Source organism: Neoarius graeffei, chromosome 11 (genome assembly GCF_027579695.1).
Source record: "Neoarius graeffei isolate fNeoGra1 chromosome 11, fNeoGra1.pri, whole genome shotgun sequence".
In the NCBI taxonomy this organism is placed as follows: Eukaryota; Metazoa; Chordata; class Actinopteri; order Siluriformes; family Ariidae; genus Neoarius; species Neoarius graeffei.
Window position 1 is genome coordinate 45,587,749 of NC_083579.1, and position 17,301 is coordinate 45,605,049.

At 40.9% G+C, this 17,301-nt stretch overlaps 1 protein-coding gene across 4 annotated transcripts in view; it reads left to right on the forward strand.

Moving 5' to 3' along the window:
- LOC132894330 (zinc finger protein DPF3-like) overlaps window positions 1–17,301 on the forward strand; it is a 66,306-nt gene that overhangs the window by 29,435 nt on the left and 19,570 nt on the right. For all 4 annotated transcript variants that reach the window (XR_009655640.1, XR_009655639.1, XR_009655641.1 and 1 more), the window contains exon 2: window positions 8,642–8,802. Coding sequence is in view for 1 of the 4 variants with exons in the window: in XM_060934007.1 (XP_060789990.1) it covers window positions 8,642–8,802 (161 nt within the window). In the remaining 3 variants the exon portion in view is untranslated. The remainder of the gene's footprint in view (window positions 1–8,641; window positions 8,803–17,301) is intronic.

The window sequence follows — 17,301 nt, forward strand, 5'->3', positions numbered from 1 at the left end:
TTCTGCTCACCACGATTGTAAAGAGTGATTATATGAGTTGCTATATCCTTCCTGGCAGCTCGAACCAATCTGGCCATTTCCCTCTGACCTCTCTTATCAACAAGGTGTTTCCACCAACAGATCTGTCGCTCACTCGATGTTTTTTGTTTTTCGCACCATTCTGTGTAAACTCTAGAGACTGCTGTGTGTGAAAACCCCAGGAGATCAGCAGTTTGTGAAATACTCGATTTCAGAAACAGGAACAGACTGAATGTGGAGCTGAAACAATGTCCAAACATCAAGCAGTTTAAAAACAAATACAAACAAATGATTTTTACAAAATACTGGGAGGAAGGGGCTTGAGGGGGAATCTGGATGTTCTCAGGATGGGGCTTGCCGCTCTGTTATTTATTATTATTAATTGTTTTGGTTATTTGTACTATTATGATCAATTAGTATCATACTGAGAAGTACTGATGTGGTTTTATTATTATTATACTGATATATATTTTGATGTCATGGTGTTTTGTTATTTTTATTATTAGTATCATTTTTAGTATTATGGAAATAGAGTGGGGGTAGGAATTAATAAGTTTTTACTTCTTCCTACTGTGTGTGTGTGTGTATATATATATATATATATATATATATATATATATATATATATATATATATATATATAAATATAAATATAAATAAATAATTTTAGGGTGCATCAGTTGCCCTCACTTTCATAAAATCTGATGCATTTTTGTTTGGGTTTCTTTTCACCAATAAAGACATCCTGTAAAGTTTTTTGACCATATTCAAAAGTCTAATGGTGGCACCATGAGGTTCATTTTTTTTTTGCCAAAAACCGCTTATTTTATGTTTTCGCGTAAGGTTTGAATCACAATGTTGGACTCCATTTATTGATTTCTTGTGAGCCAGAGATCATGTTAAGAACCTTTGCAAGGGATTGAGAAGCATTAATGTGATTCATAATACATTTGTATTGTTTAAAAGTAGTTGAACAATGATTCAATGAACAGCTAAAACTCAATGTGCTTCAGTGGCGGCTGGTAGTCTTTCAAACGGGAGGCTGGTCGGTTATGATATTTCCAGATTTTAAAAGAAAAAACACATCAGTTTTGCCCATACTCTTGCCTCTGATCTGGCTGATTGTTGGCAGCGTCACAAACTGTGAAATAACAGGTTCTTTTGGCCCATTAGCCTACTGTCCAATATACATGATGGTGGTGTTGGGGGGGGGTATATTTTAACATTTTATATTTTAAAATTGTGGCATGTTTAAAAATTGATCGTTATTGAAAGCAGCTCTTTGTCAGGAACCTCAGCAGTAACAGCAGAGTGTTCTGGAATAGGCACAAGCGCTGACCTTGGGGAGCCAAACATAGAGCTGGGTGCCACACATTTCATTCAATGACACTTTCCCTATATTTTACTTATTTTGACTGAGAAATGTTTTATTGACAATTTTGATAACCCTTCACTTTTAATCCAGGTCTGTAGTGTGAAATGCTCTCGGCTGTGTTTTTGTTTAAAAATGTTTTCCAAATTGTAGCTGTGTTTAATTCATATCCAGAGAAATATATATTCCAATATAATATACTCAGCATAAACATTTTAAATAGATTCTATATTTTTGGTCCATCCATGACATACTACTAAAGTAGCCTATTTACTGTTGTTGATGTGGGTCACTTGCTGTTAGCCAATTCACTTTCTTGTACCAGGAGAGCTGAAAGGAATGAGTATTATTCCCTACCTTTTTCACCAAGTCAATTTGAGGCGTTGGTCTACCCTGCTCTTTAATTTTTATTTTTTCCTCGAACGGAAGACTGGCAAATGGCTTCGCCAAAATTAAATCAGCAATGCTTGGCATCCGTGCGCAGCTTTCTTGCTAGCTGACTAGCCCCCTCAAGTTCAGTCACTCAAATAAACAAAATTTCTGGAACTAAGATAGCAAACTTGACAACACTATATTTACAATGAAAATATATACAAACTAAAGCTGGTAGAAACCGTATGTAATGAATGAAATCGAAATGTAAGCTGATCTCTTACAATACACCACAGCACTTGCGAATCTGCATGGGACTGAACTGAAATTCACCGCTGCCTGTCTATAGTTGAAACGAGCTGTCAATCAAAGAAAATATCCGTCCGCTTTCACCAATCACCAGTCTCCTCGCGGAAAGCTTTGCCATGTCCCTCCCACTGTGAGGCTGGGAGTCCGTGGGCGGGCGTTTTCGCAGTATTTGTCCAATAATCGTCTTCCATTTTGATATTGAAAAGCGCAGAGCTCCCAAATGCCATTGAAGTGCACTGAGGCTGGGCTGCATCGCGCTGTCACGAGGGGGAAAAACTTGCGTGCACATTAGGCGAACTGGGGAAAGTTTATAAGGGAATGATTTCGCACTGTAGTGGGTTGAGCACATATATTTCTATGATTCTGGATCTGAAATAGCAATGTTATAAGGTCGGCTATAACATAAGCCTAGCGCAATTCATCCTACATGATGTTCGTCATTTTTAGAGGAGGCTGAGCCTCCCTCGTTGTCTTAGAGCAATCGCCCGTGCTGTGCTTAATAATATATTTAGAATATGTATTAAAATGTGTATAAGATATTTGGTATACTCTATAAGGTGCCATAATGTTTCATGAAAAGTGATTGAAATTTTGTCATAAAATAGCAGCTTTTTCTATAACTTTGAGCTCCTGGTGCCACCATTAAACTTTTGAATTTTGTCAAAATATTTCACCCAGTGTGTTTTCTTACCAAAAGGAACATAAAAACAAAAATGCATCATGATCGGAGGAACTTTTCATTTTTGATGCACCCTTATATACAGTATAAAGCGTGTGTGTATATAATTTTTCTATGATTTATGGTTATTTTAGTTGGTTTTGCTTTGATTCTACTGTTCACACGTTCAAAATAAAGGTTTCAAATACTCAAACCAGTCCATCTGGCACCAGCACCCACGCCACACACGGTGAAAGTCACAGAGATCACACTTTTTCCCATTCTGATATTTGAAGTGAACATTAACTGAAGCTCTTGATTTGTATCTGCATGAGTTCACGCATTGTGCTGCTGCCAAGGGGTCGGCTGATTAGATAACGGCATAAAACAGCAGGTGGATGGGTGTTCCTAATAAAGTGGCCGGTGAGTGTAGATTTAAATTGGTCTCTAATGAACAAGCCAAGCTAGAGGCAACAATGGAAAAGGAAAAACTCCCTGCAATGACACGAGAGAAACCAGATTCAAAACCAGACTCTCCTCCTCCTCCTGGGCAACACCGGTTAGTGAGATTGTAAATTATTACTCATACACGGCAGTATAATAGTCGTGTGTGTGTTGAAAGGATCTTTTGATTTTATTTTGAGTTTTAAGTCTGTAGTATCAAAGTGAAGTCATCTACTGTTTTATGATTAAGACTTGAGTGTCAAGTTTTATAATTTGAACACTATAGTGTGTTCACATATGGACTCTGCTAAACCATGTATGGCCACAAGAATTTAACTTCGAAAGATATAAATAGGTCTTTACGGTCTACTTGGTACCGTTTTGTGTCTTGACATAACATGAAGTTATATTTCTGTTCTTCGCACCTGTGACCACCTTGCAACACTTTACTTTTCACCCAGTTTGGTCATTACCAGTTCATATCTCGTCTCTGTGACAGCAGAGATGCAAGATCTGCAAGCCAGGTAGAGCGAGTGTTCACACATGCTTCCTGTGAGACACTGCTGTGTGTGTGAGTGAGTGTATGAGGGGTTTTTTTTTTTTTTTTTTTTTTGCTGAAAACTGCTGCTCATGCAGCCTCACAGTTGATCATGCATGGAGATGTCAACTGCCCACTTACAAAACCGTCACCTCACAGAGCTCCATGATTGACTAGTGTTGTGCTGTTGCTCCTTCCCGCACAGACAGCACGGCCTATTATGCCCCCTCTTGGACTCCTGGTCATGGATGCTTGCATCAGCTTTGATTGACTGATAGATAATTTCATTCGGGATGAATAAAGTAAGGCATCCAGAAGCTTATGACGCAAACGCAAGAAAAAAAAATCCTTCACAGAAGACAGTTATGAGATATTCAAACTCAAAACACCAGGTGAACTCTCCTTTCAAGATATATATATATATATATATATATATATATATATATATATATATATATATATATATATATATATACTGCATCTCAAAAAATATTAGAATACCATGAAAGTTTTTTTTTTTCATATAATTTAATTCAAAAAGGTAAACTTTCATATATTCTATATTCATTACATGTAAAGTGAAATATTTAAAGCCTTTTTTGTTTGAATTTTGATGATTATGGCTTATAGCTCATGGAAATCAGAACTCCAGTATCTCAAATTATTAGAATATTCCCTAAGATCAATCAAAAAAAGGATTTACAATACAGAAATGTCCAACTTCTGAAAAGTATATTAATTTATACATTCAATACTTGGTTGGGGCTCCTTTACCATGAATTACTGTATCAATGTGGTGTGGCATGGAGGTGATCAGTCTGTGGCACTGCTGAGGTGTTATTGAAGCCCAGGTTGCTTTGATAGTGGCCTTCAGCGTATCTGTATTTTTGGGTCGGGTGTTTCTCATCTTCCTCTTGACAATACCTCATAGGTTCTCTATGGGGTTCAGGTCAGGCAAGTTGGCTGGCCAAACAAACATATCATGGTCAGCAAACCATTTGGTAGTAGTTTTGGCACTGTGGGTAGGTGCCAAGTCCTGCTGGAAAAGGAAATCAGCATCTCCAAAAAGCTCGTCAGCAGATGGAAGCATGAAGTGCTCTAAAATCTCCTGGTAGATGGCTGTGTTGACTTTGGACTTGATAAAATACAGTGGACCAACACCAGCAGATGACATGGCACCCCAAATCATCACAGACTGTGGAAACTTCACACTGGGCTTCAAACACTTTGGATTCTGTGCCTCTCCACTCTTCCTCCAGACTCTAGAACCGTGATTTCCAAATTAAATGCAAAATGTACTTTCATCTGAAAAGAGGACTTTGGACCACTGAGCAACAGTCCATTTCTTTCTCTCCTTGGCCCAGATAAGACTCTTCTGACATTGTCTCTGGCTCAGGAGTAGCTTGATATTAGGAATGCGAAAGTCGTATCCCCTTTCTTGAAGATGTCTGTTCGTGATGGGTCTTGATACACTGACACCAGCCTCAGTCCACTCCTTGTGAAGCTCTCCCAAGTTCTTGAATCAACTTTTCTTGACAATCCTTTCAAAACTGCGGCCATCCCTGTTGCTTGTGCACCTTTTCCAGCCACCCTTTTCAGCAATGACCTTTTGTGGCTTACCCTCCTTGTGGAGGGCATCAGTGACCATCTTCTGGACAACAGTCAAGTCAGCAGTCTTCCCCATGATTGTGGTTGTGTGTACTGAACTAGACCGAGAGATACACGGTGTTCATACTGTTTTACTCAAACTCGAAATGAAATATTCTAATATTTTGAGATGGGTTTTTGTACTGTATGCCATACATGTTAAAATTAAAATAGAAAAATGCTTGAAACATTTTGGTTTATGTGTAATGAGTCTATAATATATAACATTTTCACTTTCTTAAATAACTGATGGAAAATATTGAACTTTCTCACAATATTCAAATTTTTTGAGGTGTGTGTGTGTGTGTGTGTGTATGTATGTGTATATATGTATGTGTGTATGTATGTGTGTGTGTGTATATATATATATATATATATGTGTGTATGTATGTATATATATATATATATATATATATATATATATATATATATATATATATATATATATATATATATATATATTGTGTGTGTGTATGTACATATATATATTCCCCCCCCCCCCCCTTGTCCTTGTTTTCATATTAATCAGTGTGGAGTTGAACTGACTCATTAGGCTAAAATTCACTTGGTCAGGAATTGACTGTGATATTTGGTGAATTTGCAACTAAAGCAAGAATTTATGCCCAACAGTTTTTCTAATAAATGGTTTCCTGAGTTGTAAAGCTTGCATTTTTGCAGCATGCTGACATTGTTTGCAGAGATCAGTGAAATAACTGTAATGATCTGATACTGACATCCGGTTAGCAATTGATAAGCCTCAGGGTGTTTTTTGTGGCTTGTTTTTGGAAAAATTTCTTATTCTCACGTACAAGATCTGTGTTGTCAGTTAATATCCAACACATTTATGGAAACCAGGTAGCATTGCAGCCTCACAGCTCTTGCGTCCCTGATTTCGATCCTGAGCTTGGGTTACTGTCTTTCTGGAGTTTCATGTGTTCTACACATGTCTGTATGGGTTCCCTTCAAGTTCTCCGGTTTCCTCCCATCTCCTAAAAACGTGTCAGTAAGTGGATTTGGCAACTCTAACTTTCCCCTGGACATACATGTTAACCTATACGGACTGTCCGTATTTTATACGGATTTGATTCAATAAACGTAGTATACGGGCGTACAAATAAAATACGGATTCTTTAAAAAAAAACTTCAATATTTATTTAGAGCTATAATCAATTCCCACGATGATAAGAGCGCATAACATTTACGAACGTACTGTACACCACAGAAAGCACAAACAGCCAATAAAGAGTCTTATGAAATCGCGCGTTATCTTGTGGTAGCGAGACTTCGTTCCACTTCTGATCATGCGCACACCGCAGTGCGAGAATCCCGCCAACCGGGAAGTAACATTTTGTTTGAAAAGCGTATTTCCACCTGAGCGACTTTCACTAGCGACTGAAAAGATTCTGAATGGGCACTCCGGCAAGATCAACACAGACACTTGCTGTGACATGCAGAGCGCTAAAAAAGCTGTCATGGAGTACAATTCAGAACATTAGAGTGACGCTTTGTGTTTTTGTCAAACATTGGAGCTTTGTATTCCTTCTGAAGGTTTATTGTTATTAATATTGAATAAAAAGTAACTTGGATATATCATTGTTAATTATCATTCAAATTTTAGGTAAATTTATTTTAATTTGCATCTTATAAGGATTTTATAAGGGAAATACGGATTTTGGAGGTTGGTTATACAGGTTTGATTGACCAAAGGTTGACATGTGGCCCTTTTCCACTACCCTTTTTCAGCTCACTTCAGCCCGACACGGCTCGCGTTTCGACTACCAAAAACCAGCACGACTCAGCTCGCTTCAGCCCTGCTTAGCCCCTAAAACTCGCACCGTTTTGGAGTGGGGCTGAAGCGAGCCAAACCGAGCCGAGTGAGGCTGGGGGCATGAGCAGACACTTCCCTGTGCACTGATTGGTGAGGAGGAGTGTCCTCACATGCCCACACACGCCCTGCGAGCACGCTGGGATCTGTAAACACCGTAAACCCGGAAGAAGAAGAATTACGAATTACGAGAATTTCTGAAGCCTTATGCGCCTCGCCTCATCTATACGCTCTTGCCAGTATCTGTCCGCGTTGTCGGTGACAACAAGCCACAGCACCAAGACCAGCAACACTAACGACTCCATGTCCTCCATGTTTATTGTTTACTATTCGGGTCGTGAGACTACCGCTTAAAAGCTCACTGATGTCACTGTTTGCGCTGCTTAACGACATCACCTGACATCCACCCACTTTCGCTAACTCCACCCAATGTGTCCACCCACTTCCAGCCAGCACGGTTCAGCGCGGTTGTAGTCGAAATGCAACTCCAACAGCCCCGCTCAGCTCGACTCAGCCCAACTCGGCCCGACTCAGCCGCGTTTGTAGTGGAAAAGCGGCAATGGATGCCTGGATGTGTGAGAGAGAGAGAGTGTGTGTGTGTGTGTGTGTGTGTGTTTGCGCACGCGCTTGATGCCTTGCAATGGTCTGATGGCTGATGGCCCCTCCGTGGTGTATTCCTACTTTGACTCTGACCAGAATAAAGCAGTTACTCATGATGAAAATGTTTATTGAATACTAGTACTTGCATAAATACCAATACTCACATTATTAGATCCTTAACCATAATTGTAGTTGGGGATCATTATGCTTGGATCCTAATGATCCACATTTGCGCCAATATGCTGTCCGTGTTTTGTTTCTAACGGCAGGGACGGTGGGTCTAATCAAATGTGTGCAGCTTAACTGGGACACGCTGACTCCTATTATCCTCTTTTAAAGAGGTCATTATTCCAGAGGTTCATATTCATTTCCAGTAATGACATTTACTGTTGAAACCATTAGCTCAGTAAGCAAGGGCGCAAGCTGAATGTTAAACATGACTGTCTTTCATTATCGCATTCCACAAACTTGGTGTTTTTTGTCTTTTTGAATTTCAGTCTTCCCAACGGTCTTATTTTGCCTTTCATGCTACGTTGGCAGCTTGTACTTGTCTTTTCATACATTGTTCCTGCAGTGTTTTGCATTGCAAACTACTCAAGTATCTCATTTTACTAGATTAAAGGCTAATTGGTACCGCTATAAAACTGGTTTTCATTAAAATAAATTAACATAACAGATGGCTTATGTTTTTGAATCATATAATGAATCCTTCCTTTCGTAACTGGTTTCAGTATTGCAGGTTACTTGCTGGTTGCACTTGAATCCAGTACTCGACACAGATGGAATTCTGCGTTGGCTTTGTAGAACAGCTAAAACGCACCAGAAATAAAACTGCAGTTATGTTTTATGTTCTTTCAGGCTGGGTGACCAGTTTTACAGAGAAGCCATCGAGCACTGTCGCAGCTATAATGCTCGTCTGTGTGCCGAGCGCAGCGTCCGCCTGCCCTTCCTCGATTCTCAAACCGGTGTCGCCCAGAACAACTGCTACATCTGGATGGAACGTCATCATCGTGGACCAGGTGAGATTTAACAGGATGAGAAATAGGATCTCCTTTTTGGCCTTGCATGTTCAGTCTTGTGTCTTGGACAGTTGTTTTCGACCTGTATGTCCGTGAAGGGGTCCTCAATCATCCAAGGGTGGGTTTCCTGAAAGCCTCTTAAGGCCAAGAGTGTCTCTCGGTATCTCCTAAGATCCATCGTCAAGCTAATGTGGTTTTCCCGAACAACATCGTAGCCAAAGTGGTCCTTTTAGTTTGCTCTGAATTTTCAAGAGACCCGGATCACTCCTTCAAAACAAAGAGCGACTCGCTCACGGTCGAATGCGCGTACGCCCCCGAGGGACTCTCCCAGTCAGCGGGGGAAACTGGTGTTGAATCTGCTGCCAGTGTTCAATTATTTTTCTTGTACGTTGAGTTAATTATTAAGTAAATACACGTAAAACATGAATATATTTCAATATGTTCTGGAATTATGTATGGATGTCGGAATGTCGCATTGATATCGCCACATTGTCATTAAATTTAACTCCATTAGGTTAGCCGATTTTATCTAATTTAGTGTCATAAATGAGACACATTTCTGCATCTGTAACACTTTGTGTGTGTGGAGAGGGGTTTTGATCTGTCTACCTAAGGAGGTTGAATTTATCTTTTATATAAACGTTCTAGGGAAACCTACCCAGTTCGCATGAGTGGTTTTTGCATGAGTGTATATTCTATATCTCAATTCAACCTCCTTAGGTAGAGACAGATCAAAACCTCTCTCTCTCTCTCTCTCTCTCTGCGTGTGCGCGCGCGCACACACACACACACACAAGGGAGAACATTGCCAGCTTGGCATTGTGGATAACAGTTGAAACTAGACTGCATTTTCTCTGTGGAAATGCAGAGTGCGCTTGCTGAGCTGTAGCAGAACAGCTATCATGCTAGCATGCTAAAAGCTAACATGCTAACAGTTAGCATATTAACATGCTAACAGTTAGCATACTAACATGCTAAAATCTAGCATGTTCACATGTAAATGTTAACATGCTAATAGATAACATACTAACAGTTAGCATTCTAACGTTAATGATTAACATGCTATTTGTTAAAATTCTAACACTTTAAGGCTAATATGTTGACAGCTATCATGTTAACAGCTAACATGCTAATGGCTAGTATGTTAACTTTTAGCATGCTAACACACTGAGGCTACATCCACACGACAACGGCAACGAGATGTTATTAAAAAAAATATCGCGTCCACATGGGCAACGGATCAGTAAAATATCAGGTCCATATGGCAACGCAACGCTTGCTGAAAACGATGCAATACACATGCCACACCTCTAGGTGCGCTGTAAGACGGTCCCATCGGAGACACCAGAACAATAGAAGAAGTAAGGACGCATGCGCATAAACTGTTATGCGCGAGACTTCATATTAGCCACAAAGTCAGAAAAATCTGTTCGTAAAATTGCATTATAATGACCAAATACAATAAAAAGTATTTTTCCAGTCTCACCTGTGAAAGGTAATCCCATCCCAGATAGCAAAAGGGCGTTGATTCGACGGGGAATCATCGGCATGTTCTTCGACCATACGCCGTCGAATCATCGTGGATCACCGGCGTTGATTCAACACCGCTTTGCTCATACGAGTTTGCGTTGAAACGACGTTGAAAAGTGGATGGTGGCCGACAGAGAATAGACCCCCTTTCACCCTTTATTCGACTACGGATTTCGGTCGATTTATAGTTTAATTTTCGGCGATGATTCATCCAACTTTACTTCCTGTTTTATGTACAACAGGAAGGCTACAAATTAAGCAAAACAGGCTAAATTAAACTAGCTAACAATAAAGCATCGGGGCTCTTGCCTAGGATGAAAACACACATGCATACTTCAACCATGAAAGTGAAACTTAATTTATATCAATGTGCGTAGGCTCCGTCCTGTTTTATGTACAACAGGATATAAAAATGCATGCAACAATGCACCTCTCCTAATGTTTGTCAAGCTATCTAATGAGGCATAACTTTTAACATATTTATAAGGAACAGAACACACTTGAACAAGTTCTTAGAAACATTTTGTGATTTATTTATAATTTATAATTGTGGCCTATTTCTCCTGCGGCGCAGACACCTGTACATGGAAACAGAAAAACATAACCAAAATTTATTTGATGCAGCATTGATAAAGAAAGTCAGCAGTAGGCTATGGGTTTCTAAATGCCACCCTACCTCACGTCTCCTCACCCCTCCCTCTCTCTCTGGCGCATACTTAAGCCACTTCTTGATTGCGTCACTAAAAGTAGCGTGTGTGCTCCCCGGCAGCTGCTTTTGTAGAGCGTCTGAAAGAAAAAGAACAAAACAACACTGAGACTTTGCATGGTGATAATTGTTAAAGTTTGAGTTGTTAAGACTATGCACGTCACACTCTAGTGGTAGGTGGCAAGTAATGGTACTAGTACAGAAAATGTATGTAAAAATCAGAAACCATAGATGTGAATCTTGTGACCATTTAAACGGGATTTAAAAAAAAAAAAATTTAATTTCCCCATTGACACAAAGCGGAAATAGAAATGCCACTACCGGGCCGTTCGTCACTCAGTCAGCCTCCCTGGACTTGGACACCTGCTTTTTCTGAGTAAGGCGCCTGGTGAGTTTCTTAATCCTTTGCATCTTTCACAATATGTTTGTTGTTGTCGTTACAATCGTAATGTTACAGTTAGTGAAGGAGTTATCAAAGAACGTTTAGAAGTAGTGTGCAAGTACTTGCGACAGCTTACTATTTTACCCTCTTTTACAGCTTTGTGCACATGCATAACCTACCAAACAGGACATCATGGATCTTGGTGTCCTTAAACGCAGTTTTTTCCCCCTTTCCAGCCCAGTTAAATTGGCTGGCCAAGCTGTTGACCAGGAGGCTACGCAGCATCCGCCTCACTGTGACCCCTACGTCGGTTCCTCCACAAAGGGCTAAGGTAGACACCTGATAGAATAAAATGTAGCATGAAGACAATAATGAGACAATAATGAGGCTACACAAAAGAACAGGTCAGCTCAAAACGACATGCGACCTAGGCCTACATGCTCGATTTAAACGCTAAGTTTTCACACCAACGCTAAGTTTTCACTCCAACAAGACAACTACTTCGACTCGTTTTTCGATTGAATAATGCATCTGCGTTGTTGTTGTTGTTTCAAATGGATACTAGTTGAGGGAAATTTCTCCAACGCGTGATATGACTGAAGTTCATCATAACTTCTTAAACTGCTTGAAATTGCATTCGAAATTCCCTTTATTAATAGTGACTGAATAATGGTACGTACCAGATGTCCAGGGATGAATGAAAACGTAGCGTGGTCCAGTGTTTTTCTCAATGTTGTTTCAATGGTCCAAGCGTAACAGCAGGCCGATCCACAAGAGAGTCGCGATCCAACCGAGTGGTGTGGGAGTTTCACGTGCACCCAGGTATATAACGAAAATGACATCCAGTAAACAGCAGTGGTAATCGCACTGCATTATGGGACAGCGTGGGACATCCAATGACATATCGCTACGTATACGTACTGGCCCTTTTTTATATCATGCCTTGAAATGAAAGTCAATACAACAGAGATGAGACACCGGGTATGAAAGTAACACCAGGATAAGTTGTAACACCACCATTCCCACCAGTTAGGTATAAGATGCAGGTTTTGTAACACTTTCAATCTTCTTAGAATTAATTTATGATCATCTTGGAAATGTTAAGTTATTTGCAAAAAAACTTTCAAAGATAGAAGGTCAAATCCATTGCTGAGTTAAGAAAGTAAACTGGTTTTTGTTCTTTTTTTTATCATTTACTTATTATCACTTGTATCATTTACTCGTATCTATGTGTAAGCAGGATAAGACAAACAGTGGCAATTTCAGGCCCATAGCCAGGAGGGGGGGGATCTTTTTTCCCCAAAGGTGGACTTCATCTGGCCCCCTACTCCCGTACCCCCCAAATACACGAGCACACTTCAAATCTTCTAATTTAGACGTTTAAAAAAATGTTCTACAACACTCTAGCCTAGTGACTTACCAGTAACAAAATAGACTTGAAGTATTCAGATCCGCTCTGCATAAAGCAGCTAAATCCTCTCTCTGTCTCCTGGCAGAAAGCTCCTTGGTTTGCTTGTGTCTCAATCGCAGCTGGTATTCTGTAGAAAGACTTCTTTTCACCTTTCCCATCAGCTTTGTTAGAACCCTAACACAGCACAAAAGTTTACCATTGTAGGTTGTTTGATGAACCAAGTGCCTCGTGGGTTCACATACCGCACGCTGCCGTTATTTCCCCCTAATCACGAGTTTGTTGGTCTTCCAATATGGCGCAGGGTTTGTTTACTTCCGGTTTCGGGTGACGTCAGTGAAAGGGGTCTAATGGGGGCATTACCGCCACCCACTGGATTGGGGTGTAAAGCAGTCTGAACAAAACATGCAAACATAAACATAGGAGAAATGAACCCGTTTTCCTAACTCGTCCTCACTTAGTCTACTTTTCTTTTTTGATTAGTCTGGATTTGATATTGTAAATTTAAATGTGAATCAATGTATATTCATCGGACATGAACAAATGAATAAATCTTGAGTAATCTTGAGGGGCGTGTGTGTCCGGGGGGGGGATCGAACGAACCCTCCGATCCCCCCTGGCTACGGGCCAGATATATTCTGAACAATTAGTTGCTCATCCTACCAATGTTGAAAACTGGCCGGCAAAAGTGACGATGGTTCAACATCGTATATTCGACCTTCTCTGACGGTCGACAGATCAACCTTTACCCACGGTGATTCAACAGTGATAAATCGACCTTCTCCGACGGCGGAGAAATCGACGTTTCACGGCGCCGTTTCAGCGTTGATTTTCTGACTTACGACGGAAACCGACCATTCTGACCAAGAATCGGCGCCGTTTCAACGTCCCTCTGCTATCTGGGATGTGATCTCGTTTGGACCGTAAACCTGTTGGTACAGTTAAATGCAGCACATGAATGAGGCATCTTTTATTCTCCGCTTTGCCCCATCCAATATGGCGGCGAGGATGACGTATGATTCTACGCGGAAGGCAGCGTCTTTAATGGTCCGGAATAAATTGAATGCTACACGTTGATGGATTAATTTATTCTTCTACGCCCTTTTTGAGGAATGTATTGTAGAACTTAAACCAACATCTGAAGAGGTGAGATCGCTCCTTTTTTTTCCCTATTTTTGCTGGCGGGATTGACTCTGCCCTAAGGGCTATTCTCTCACACTCACACTCTCTCTCTCTCTCTCTCTCTCTCTCTCTCTCTCTCTCTCACTTTGCACCATTACACAATAAATATTCACAGTGAAAATATTTTGTAAGCGCGTTTCATGAACCAAGTTATAGGATTTGTTGACAACTCGCATCGAGTTCGTTACACTTCTACCCGGCGTGAAACACTGACAGTCATGTGGTTGTGACGTCATCGTAAACAAATCCGTTCTACTCATCCAGACGACTTCGCAACGGCAACGTTGCCAGATCTTTCCACTCTGGAACCCGTTCTCAAAAGATTTCGTTTTGGGGCACCCAAAACGCCGGTGCCATGTGGACGCCAGGCCAAAACGATAAACAATTTTATCAGATTCACCTGAATCTGTTGCCGTGTGGACAGGGCCTGAGGGTGACATGCTAACATGCTCAGGCGAACTCGCTAACAGCAAACATGCAAACTCTGCATGCTACCATGCTAATCCTAACGTCAACAGCTCTTATGATAACATGCTAATGGTGAACATGCTCACAACTCGCGAGCTAACAGCAGGCATGATATCGTGATGGGTAACATGCTAACAGCTAGCATGGTAACACGTGAATGCTTATATGCTAATTGCTATCGTGTGTGCGTGTAAGTATTCCTAATAAAGTGGCCATTGAGTTGAAGTTGATTTGCTGTCAAAGTCTCAAATGAGCAGATCATTGCCAAATGCATCATCACCTATGGGGGAAGGGAGGAATGACTCAGTCAAGCTTCCATTGATTAGCGGCAAAATGGAGAAAAAATGGACGGATGAAAGGCAAGACAAAGACGAGTGCGGGTCAGAACCGATATCCTGTGTGTGATGGTGATTTGGCCTGAGGTGCCGTATGAAGTTTGGCAGATGTGTGGTGAAATGTTACTGAGCAAAACTCCATTCATTTGAATGGGGCCAAAAATCAATGGAAGCCTATGGAGGTAAAAGAGATGCGTGAAAACCAAGGAAAAGACGAGTGCAGGTCTCAGATGAGGGGATGGATCTGTGCAGGGACTTGGCCTGAGGCATCAAGTGAAGTTTCTTGAAGTTTGGTCACTTGGTTAAAAAAATTGATGGAGAGTGAAAGTTTTTCTCTTGAAACACCATTCATTTTCAATGGGGCCAAAAATCAATGCAAGCCGATGGAGGAAAAAGGGATGAGCAAGAAGAAAGGAAAAATATGAGTGCGGGTCAGAACCGATTGCATGTATGTGTCGGGGGAGTTGGCCTGAAGTATCACATGAGGTTTGGTGCATCTGCTATGGAGCGTGTCCGAGTAGGATGATTCGATTCATGAACCCTGTTCATTCTCTATGGGGAAAAAACCAAAAGAAAAATGACAAGAACAAGAGAACGGGCGCGTTGATCCAGAAGCTGTATACAAGCACACTACACCACTTCAGGCCAGACGTCTCAGAGTTGGAACGGTGTCTCTATCTTGAATGCCCTAGGAGGAGTAGTAGATCCAAAAAACGTGTCAGAATAAGGCAGAATAAGTAAACTTAGGAAGAACAATAGTGTGCTCGCCTTTGGCTGCTGTGTGCTTGAACGAGCGCACTAATAATCCTGACTGTATGTTTGAGTAACGGTGAAATGAGCGGGCATGGGGAACACATTTACTTAATTATTTAGTTTATTATTTGCTCGTTCTTTCGTGTGAACATTTATTCATTTAATAAAAAAAAAATGCTTGGAATAAAAAAAAAATTGCCCCAAAATGTAAAATAGTTTCAACTATTAATTGCCACATTATATATGTAATGCTTAATGAAGATACAGTACATTAACACATTTTAAGCCCTTTTTAAAAAATTTTTTTTTAATTTCACTGGGTTGTTTTGGTGGAAAAACGAACACCATGTGACCTCATCGATTAGAATTGGCAACTACTAATGCCTATCTCGAGGACGTGCATTGCAAAGAAGCTCTTCATAATGTTGCTCTTCAGGCTCCTCCTGATGAGTGAGTTCGGGAAGACCACATACGGAGATGACGTTCGTTGCTTCAGAGCCTCTCTCAACTCGCTCTTTAGCCCTAAACGGCAACGTTATCGGGAAACCTACCCCAGATTGTTCTGAATGTCTTGACATAGTAAGGCCAAGTTTACATTAGATCGTATCTGTCTCGTTTTCTTCGCGGATGTACTGTCCGTTTACATTAAAACGCCGGGAAACGGGAATCCGCCAGGTTCCACGTATTCAATCCAGATCGTGTCTGGTCCGGTGCTGTGTAAACATTGAGAATACGCGGATACGCTGTGCTGAGCTCTAGCTGGCGTCATCATTGGACAGTGTCACTGTGACATCCACCTTCCTGATTCGCTGGCGTTGGTCATGTGATGCGACTGCTGAAAAACGGCGCGGACTTCCGCCTTGTATCACCTTTCATTAAAGAGTATAAAAGTATGAAAATACTGCAAATACTGATGCAAATACTGCCCATTGTGTAGTTATGATTGCCTTTAGGCTTGCCATCCTTCCACTTGCAAGTGGTAAGTGACGCGCATGCCCAACATGCACTGAGATCACACACACAGCGGCTCAGTCCCGAATCACTGCTTGTGCGCTTCACTCGCGCACTCTGTGAGCTGCGCAGGGCCGGAGTGCGCACCCTCCAGAGGGCACTCGCTGTTCAGGGCGGAGTGATTTGGAGCGCAGGATGCCTGCGGAGCCGAGCGTATCTGTGTATTGGCATTGCTGTGTGCACGCTAATCGTTTTAAAAACGTTAATCTGATGATCCGCTGATACGGTCTAATGTAAACCCCACCTAAGTCTGTTATAATGTTGAAGACGTTTCTCCACTGAAACAAGAGGCATGATCACTTCTTGGAGAACTGACAGTCTGTTGGATAGGTAGCAAACCATCTTATAACACAAATTCAGTCATGTAATATGTTGGGAAACATGAGCAGTTACACATTTTGTAAAACTGTGATCTGTATGAGTGAAATAAATATCTTTGTTGACTAATTTGTGAACAAGGATTACTGCAGTAATTACTTTGAGAATGTCCTTTAAAATTCCTTGAACTGGACTCTGGAGCTGTGAGGCAGGAACATCATGTGCCACCCTTTTGAAGGAACGATAGGAGTATAAATCTAAATTTTATCAAGAAAGACAGCAGACTTGTAGCAGAATGTCAGAGAAGTCGTCCATCGTTTCAAGCTTAATAGAAATTAGAAGATGCATAAATGACAGAACATTATTGAAAATGTGTACCGTGCGTTTTGGAATGGCCAAGCGAGAG